Source organism: Bison bison, unplaced genomic scaffold (genome assembly GCF_000754665.1).
Source record: "Bison bison bison isolate TAMUID 2011002044 unplaced genomic scaffold, Bison_UMD1.0 scf7180017864185, whole genome shotgun sequence".
Classification (NCBI taxonomy): Eukaryota; Metazoa; Chordata; class Mammalia; order Artiodactyla; family Bovidae; genus Bison; species Bison bison.
The window spans coordinates 293,913-302,715 of NW_011494757.1; the positions used below are offsets into that span (position 1 = coordinate 293,913).

The 8,803-nt window shown below is 49.9% G+C and overlaps 1 protein-coding gene across 1 annotated transcript in view; it reads right to left on the reverse strand.

Moving 5' to 3' along the window:
* OSBP (oxysterol binding protein) overlaps positions 1-4,568 on the reverse strand; it is a 22,983-nt gene extending 18,415 nt beyond the window's left edge. The window contains 2 exon segments of the mRNA XM_010843740.1: positions 1,915-2,165; positions 4,326-4,568. Coding sequence (XP_010842042.1) covers positions 1,915-2,165; positions 4,326-4,521 — 447 coding nt within the window. The 5' untranslated portion in view covers positions 4,522-4,568.
* Positions 4,569-8,803: the final 4,235 nt, after the last annotated feature.

Here is an 8,803-nt window from a genome sequence, read left to right on the forward strand (position 1 = left end):
GACATTTGTTTCCTAAGCTGTTCTATTTCATACATACATTTATGTACTATTGATTAAATGCCCTGTATGATTCATGAGTTTTCCTGATCACAGGAGGACCAGAAAAGCAGGCACCGAGAGGTGGAAGAGTCTGGAAAGAGCACAGGACCGGACGTCAGAGACAAAGGTGCCCGCGCTGGAGCGCGGAACGCGGACTGGTGCTGCTGGGAGGTGCTGACCTGCCCCCAACCCCTAAATGGACAGAACAGCTTCCCTCTTCGCCTCTGTGTGAGTCAGAGCACGGAAGAGTGTTCAGTGTTTCAGAACAGGGCACGAAAATAGCTTCTATTATGGGGTTTTAAATGCAGGAAAGTAAAACTTCCCTTGGTCAGAGGAAAAGACTTTCGATCTCTGAGAGCCGCACGAACTAAACTAGTTCTAAACAGAAGCCTCATCATCACTTATTCAACAGGGAAGAAATCTGGCCCTACTGAAGGCAGTGTGAAAGTAGCTTAGTTGTGTCCAGGTCTTTCCCACCCCGTGGGCTGAGTCCATGGAGCTCTCCAGGCCAGGACACTGGAGTGGGTTGCAATGCCCTCCTCCAGGGGATCTTCCCAACCCAGGTTTCCTGAATTGCAGGCAGATTCTTTACCAGCTGAGCCATACGGGAAGCCCAAGAATACTGGAGTGGGAAGCCTTTCCCTTCTCCAGGGGATCTTCCCGACCCAGGAATCAAACCGGGGTCTCCTGCATTGCAGGCAGATCCTTTACCAGCTGAGCTATCAGGAAGTGTTAAGTTCCTCCCATTTAAGTAGACAGAAAACAAAAGCACCACCGTGTAAGTCCTTTCTCACAGATTCTCACGTGCCTTGAGAACTATGCTCTGGTGTTCCTACCTGGAAGCTGACTAACACAACCTGCCAGGTGAGGGTCGGTCTCCAGCAGAGGAAGCGCGGCACTGTTTACAGACTGTGTACTCATTCCATACCTATCCCCCCATATCTGCCCCACATCACCAGGGCCAGTGGCGCTTTGGGTTTACCTGGAGCCCTGCCTCCAAGCAGCCGAAGCATCCCACAGACCCATGACAGTCACCCGAGCTACAAGTCACAAGGGGACAGAAGCTCTGGTCCCTTCTTTTGAAAAAAAGTGCCCAAGGTTGATTATGTCATCTCATCACCTGGAAGTGTGCTGAAGTATTAGTTGCTCACTTGTGTCTGACTATTTGCAATCCCATGGGCTGTAGCCCACCAGGCTCCTGTCCATGGGATTCTCCAGGCAAGAATACTGGAGTTGGTTGCTATTTCCTTCTCCAGGGATCTTCCGGACCCAGGGATCAAACCCGTGTCTCCTGCATTGCAGGCAGACTCTTTACCAGCTGAGCCACCAGGAAAGCTCTATCACCTAGAGCTCTCTCACCTCTCAAAGACTAAAGGTGAGACTCACCCAGATTCCAAGGTTCTCAGTAATACCTGACCCAGCCCCCCACTTACCACACTGCAGGCCAGCATGCACTAGCAAAGCAGGGGTCAGACTCCAACGGAAATCTCAAAGAACAGAAAGGTGGAAAGGACCCATGAAGATCTTTCAGTTCCAACAGATAGAGTTAAGAAAAACAGATAAGGAGGAAGGGAGGAAGAAAGAAAAACAAAGAAAGAGTGAAAGGAAAAGAGAGACAAAGAAAGAGTCGCAACCCCGAGAGGTGAAGGACTCGGCGTTTCCATCAGAGGCCCTGCTGGGGTAGAAGCCCTCCTGATGGCTCGAGCAGGGCAGCGCGGAGGGTCATTCTATCCATCCACCCTATTCAGTTTCACGCAACAGACACTGAAACTCAAATCCCCTGAACAAGGAGGCAGGACCTGTGGTCTACACTTGGCCAATTACAGCCTTCCAGCATGTGGGGAGGGGGCGTGGCCTTTCCCGCAGGGCGCTCACGTTGATCATGGCGTTGGACGTGATCCTGAAGAGTGTGGCACGCTCGTTGACCTGCTTGATCTTCTCGCTGCTCTCGGCCGGCAGCCGCAGGGCCTCCAGCTCGCTGAGCGAGCGCTGCAGTGCCGTGCCATGCTTGGCGATCAGGTCGTTGCAGGTACTCAGGTCCTCCACCTTGCTGGACAGGGTCCGCAGCGTGTTCTGCAGCTCCGTCTTGTCGGTCTGGGAAACGGACTCTTCGTCTCCTGACTCATCTGTGGGGCGAGAAGGGGAGCGATGGGACTCCAGGCCCAGGGCCGAGAGCCGGAACTCTCCGGGTCCACCCGCGGCGTGACCAGCCGGGCTCACCGCCGCCAGGGGGCTCTCCAGCACCGGTCCTCGGCCCCGCTAGGGCGGACACGGAGGCAGGTAACAATCGGCGTTTCTCCTGCTCCCGCTTTTCTAGTTTTATCAAGGTGTAACTGACGTACGATGCTGTTTTAAGTTTGAGGTGCACAGCACATGCATCTATCGGGAAATGATTAAAGTAACTAACCTCCGTCACCTCATACAAACACAAAAGGAAGGCTTTTCCCTGCGATGACACTTTCAGGATCTGCTCTCTTGGCAACTTTCAAACACACGGCACAGCAGAGCTCATCACAGTCACGTGCTGTCCACGCCATCCCTAGTACTTACTTGCCTTCTAACTGGAGGCCCGCACCTTTGGACCGCCCTCATCCAACCCTCTCAGGGCCCACCCGAGGTTCTTCCTAAAGGTGCGGAGTCTCTGGCCCCACACCTAGAAAGGCTTTGATCCGGCTGGTGTGAGGCAAGGTCCAGGAATCTGTACTTCGCAAAGCTGCCTGAGTGACTCTGATGCACACTGAGGTCTGTGAACCAGTGACGAGAGGTCAGGGTGGAGAAGCTAAATGGCTCTGACGGTTGGGAATGAATTATTGAGCCTTTAACCATAGCATGAGGGTCCCAAAACAGTCAATCTGACTGTGAATGCCAACCCACAATTATCTGTTGGGTGACTGGCAGGCCCCTGTATGTCCTGGGCTGAGTCGCAGCCCAGCCGTCTGTGAACCACACTCACATCCTCAAAGGGCACATGAATTCCTCTTTCCTACAGGAGGACTCAGGAACCTCACGATGAATTCATCCGACACTGAAGCCACCGCTGCATGGAAAGCCGTGCAAGGCCTTCTGTTAAACGCCTCCTGAATAACAAGTCACAGAGAGGCTGTGCCTGCCTCTCACTGGCAGGTTTGTCCTTAACGCTGTGTAACTGCACAGTTCTTTTCTAGCCACGTCACTTCCTCTGGGGGAGCTAAAATCGGCACTAAAATCAAAACAAAACAAACAAGGAAAGACCTGCCCTGTCTATATCTGCTAGACAGAGGGGCAGGGCCAGAGTCAGAACATAACCTGTGACGCAGAGATTTATACAGCAGGAAACTTGGCTTTCGTTGCTTAAGAGACATTAAACAGCATGGGGAACCACAAGAGATAAGAACAAGAGATGAACAGAAGTCAGCAGGTGAGCAGCACGGTCAGCTCTAAGCAAACAAGCTCAGTATGATTAAACTACCACTTTCCTTTAAGAAAAATCAAAACATAAGCAGACCGTGCTTTTTAGTGACACTATGGTAGCAAAATAAAGATTTTTCACAGAAAATATCACAAGTAATTTTTTCCCATGTGTCTCAGGCATGAAACAGCTCCGGCCGCCCAACCCAGGTGTCAGGCAGGGATGAGGGACGGCTGGAGCTACTCTGCCCCAACCCGTGAGAGCAACCCCTCCATCAGGGGTCTCTGCCCACTGCCAGGGGGTTCACACATCATGCTTTGGCAGTCTACGGAGATTGCTGGTTTCAATTCAAGTAAACAACCAGTTAAGTAAGAAGATGTCAGGAGAAAAGGAAACAGTAAGGACAGAGCCAACCTGTGAGTTCATCGGTTTTGATGAATTGATCTGGCTTATCAATAAAATCAATAAATAAAAACTGATTTATCAATAAATCATCCTTTCTCAAGATTTTAAGGCAGTCAGTGAGCATTAAAAGGCAAAAGCTAACTGCCATGCTTCTAAGACAAGAGTTTCCCAATCTCAACCGCTCTGACATTTGGGGCCAGCTGCCTCTGGAGGGGTGGCCGGGGGGCTCTCTTGAACACTGGTGGGAGCTTCAGCAGCAGCCCTGGCCTCTGCTCCCACGTGTCAGGAACACTGCCCCCCTCAGTGGTAACAAGCCGTCTCCAGACATCACCAGACGTCCCCTGAGGGGCTGAACTGCCCGGCTGAAAACCAGCCCTCCAGGAGAGGTTCTGCCTGCCGGGCAGCCAGCGGACAGCTGGTAATTAGACGACAGTGGGGGCAAAGGAGAGCTGCGAGTGCGGGGGAGCGGAGCGTCCCCAGGGGCTCGCCCCACCTGACTCAGCCAGCATCTTCACCGCCTTGGCCTTGGCCAGCTCCAGGGCCGTGACCCAGCGCTGCCGCTCCACCTCCGAGCTCGCCTTCAGGTGGTAGGTCTGCGCGCCCCCGTTGGAGATGATGAAGTTGCAGGAGTCCTCCACCGTGATGTTGGCCGTGGCGAGGTTGATGGTGCCGCGGCAGGTGTGCCGCATCTCTGCCTTGGACCTGCAAGAGCGAGCCAGACAGCTGAGCGGACGCAACCGCGTCCCAGCCTTTCAGACATGCCGCAGTCTCAGCAGGCAGCAAGTTCCAATACGCCCCTCGCACGGCTCCCTCCAATTAGAAAGCCAATCAGCAGGGACTCCCCTTCTGAGCCTGAGCGAGTTCTGAGTTGGAGTTTACTGCTCCGCTCTCCCCCTCACCCTGAGCTTCGGGAAAACAGGCTTCACTGAAGGCGAACTACAGACAGCATTAACCCAGCAATTTTAAGTGTACAATTTAGTGAGTTTGGACAAATGTAAGCAATTGTGCAACCACCTCCACAGTCAAGATGGAGAACACTTCCATCACCCCCAAGAGTCCTCTCAGGCCCCTTTGCAGTCAGGAGCTACCTTTCATTTAGCAAGATACAATTATCAAAGGGTGCTTTATAAATTCATGCAACCAAATTCTGTATAATAATCTCATTCTCTAAGAGAAAGAAGGAGTTCTCTGGCGGGCCAACGGTTAAGACGCTGTGTTCCCAGGGCAGGGGGCACGGGTTACATCCCACATGCCACGTGGTGTGGCCAAAAAAAAAAAGAAGTTAAAAGAATAACTCCATTTTACAAATATTGAACAATCCACTCCCCCAGTCCACTATAACTCAGCCCCAGTGAGAACTGTCATATCACTCTTAAAACCATCTTGCAGACATGTAAGGCACACTTAGATGTTTAGAGTATTAAATATTCCATGTGTGCTTAGCTGCTAAGTGGTATCTGACTCTCTGCGACCACATGGGCTGTAGGCCGCCAGGCTCTTCTGTCCACAGGATGATCCCCCAGGTGAGAATACTGGAGTGGGTTACCATTCCCTTCTCCAGAGGATCATCCCAACCCAGGGATCAAACCGCATCTCCCACACTGGCAGGCAGATTCTTTACCACTGAGCCACCAGGGAAGCCGTTAAATACTGACTACAGCTTAAATGATATGAAAGAGGAGTCACTAGCTCTCCGTGGCAGTGAAGAAAGAATATTCATTAAAAGAGCACGGGGTGGTATAATCTTTCAGGAATATATTCTTTCCTAAGGTCCACTGATCTCTATTGGTGGGAACTCCTAAGCCACCCTATTAATAGCTAGGAGAAATTCAGCAAATCTCTTCTCAGAGGACTGGGTGTAAAAATTTTCTTCATTGCTACTGACTGACAGCTCTATTAATAGGCTAACTCTTGAACCTTACAGCCCTGCTTGGTGACAACAAGCTACAAGAGACTTGGCATGAAACAGAGCTGCCAGCGCAGCCGAGTGTACAGGGTGACCTGCACTCATTTCCCGGCCACCCGCCGACCTGCCCAGGGGACCTGTATGTTGAGACTGCAGTTTTCCCTGACCAACTTGGAACAGAAAGAGGTCAAAGTCCTTTGCCAACTGCCAGCGTGCAAAATAGGGCCGTCTCTCTTTCACGAGTGCCAAGCGGCCAAACACACCTGGCACATCCCAAATTCCTGCATGCCGGAAACGATGACACTCGCTCCATCTCTAGAAACCAAGACTGGGGTAGGTTTGAGAAAGCCTGTTTGCTGTGCTTAGGAAGACAGCTTGGCTATTGTTTGGTTTGTCACATGAAACTGGTTTTTCCTCCTCAGATGCACAGACTGGAAGCCTGGGATCGCCGGTGGGGAGGGCCGGCGTCTCAATAAACCAGGCCATTTTCCACCTCCCGCACCTGCCATGCTGTTACGTGACCCCTGCTCTTTCGACTCCTCGTCCCCTCCCCCACCCCGCACTGCAGTTACATTATGCTCACCCTCACTTTCTACTCCAAAGGTGCAACTCGGACCTTCTGCCACATCCCTCACAATGCGCTGAGCTTTTCCACAGGCCGCTTCCTAGGAATCTCCTCTGCTCAGGTCATGTCCATCAACTAAAAAAGTTTCCTGAATCATACAGTCTACAGTACTTGTAAAAATACCAAAGGACTCTGGGAGTTTGGGCAGGCTTGACTCTAGAGCTCTTGGGCTCGAGCAGATACCCCTCTGCTTATAAACGATTAGTGCATAAGTATTTCAAAAGACATGCTTTTCAGGGTGCAAGAGGAGTTCTTCAGGCACCACAGTATTAGGTGGTGTTCTTCCCGGAAAAGGCCAGCCAAAATAGTAGCTCCATCTCTAGAAGCTAGCCAAGAAAACTAATACTACGGGCTTGTCACTATGTGTCTGGGAGAGCTGGGATTCTACATATGGTTTTAAGTAACAGGACAGCTGTGTAACTTTGTATATAACGAAGAACAGGATAGGTAAAAAGAAGGCTTGCCAAAACCTATTAGGACAGTTCATCAGAAGATGGGTTTAGGAAGCACTTGGTTAAAAACAAAACCGTATTTTGTAAAAGGCATATACAGGAGATGGTTTTGGAGGCATAAAAAGCAGGAGCCAAGATGACTTGGCTAAATGAACCCTAAGAACATGGGGATCCAAAGAACCAGTTTGGAAGAATACCAACTGGTTGATAGAAAGGACTTCAATGTGATTTTGAGGGTAGCGTGTAGACTTGATAATTCCGAATGCTGTTCCTTGGTTGGTTTGTGGGTGGAACGGTCTTGGCTGGCAAGGACAGGCCCGTGGCATATTTCCCAATACATGGTTTGGTATGTTTGGGAAGGCGTTCTAGCTGTAGTCAGACAGGTACCACTAGCTCTTGTAGGAGAGAAATTAAAAGTGGTTACAAGTACTTAAGAGATAACAACATATACGTTATTACTGTCCAACCAAGATCAATATTGACCAAGACAGGTACTGATTAAAGACAAACCTGGGCTGGAAAGTGGATCTGATTAAAAACTTGCATGAGGAAAAATGACCACACATTAAGGCTCTCAGCTGATACACAACTATTAAAAAATGGGGAATCAGTGTTAATACTGACTTATAAGCCAGGCTAGGATATGAATCCGTTAACATTACAATGATGGTCAATGTAACAGGAAAATATGAACTTGAGCAGGGGAAAAACTCTGGAACAAACGAAAACTTTAGATTTGTGATTTAACCTTAAACTGATAGTCCCGGACGAATAATTAAAACGGAAAATTAAAAACGAAAATCAATTCTGAATAATTCAAATGATACACATAAACGTTCACGATTAATGTCACTTAAGCAGTGAGGCTGCACTAAGGCGTTTTCTACCGTGTTAGAGACCAGGTAAGAATGTGCTCCTACTTCCACAACCTCCAACTCCAGTCTTCAATTCCTTTCAAGATTCTTTAAGAGTCAAGACAATGCAGTTGAGGGAAAAGAGATTCCTTCACCCAAACTGTCCCAGTGGCAAAGCGACTCCTGGCAGAGGGCAAGAAATACAGTCTTAACAACAATCTTTCGGGTCTCAAATAGAATGGTCTTTATAAAAAGATTTCACTTAGATTTTCCACTATATTAAACAAAATCTTCCTTAAAGAAGACCTCTATACATTTTGTATAACACACACAGAGTGTCTTATCTATAAACTTGCTGTAGACAAGTAGTTCTCTCTTTATCTGACTGATTCACGTAACACTAACCTGGGTTTTAGGCTGTGCTGGTATGAAAAGAACTAGTTTCAAATCCTGACTCAAGACCTTGGGAAAGCTGCCCACGCTGTCTCCGTTTCCTCACTGGTAAGGTGGGAGATCTCCTAACTTCCAGGTTGCCGTTGGGAGTCAAATACTGGACATAACACACCTGTCCAAACTGTCTAGCACTCAGGAAATGTTTGTCTTGTCCCCAGATCCAGTATCCCAACCTATCTATCTATAGTAATGCTCGTAGCCAAAAGCATGCTATGTTATGGCAAGACTGTGAGTCACCACAAGCGTGTATTAAACGTCCCAACACAAGCGCTGCTAACAGGAGTCAAAGAAAAGACGTGGACTCTTCTTTTGAGGAAACTTGGACCGAACTAACCGGCTGGCCCCCGGCAATCCCGGCTGGAACACTTAATGATCTCCCCTCGGGAGGGCGCGGGGGCGGACGCAACTACCAGAAACCCTGGAGGGCGCGTCTCCGTGGTGGGCTGTGCAAAGGCGAGAGCTGAGGCGAAGCTGGAGGAGATAAGGCCTGGGAACAGACCCCGAGGCCACCCTGTGCGTGGCGTCCTTGTGCCTGAACGTGGAGGGAGCAACGGCGGGAACGTCAAGGGCCGCTGATAACCCTGAATTCTGGAGCCGGGGCACAGAAAACCAAGCCTCGGGACTCTTGACAGCAAGTTCCCCGGGAGCGGTGCCCGGGTTCTAGAATTCAGGGTTATCAGC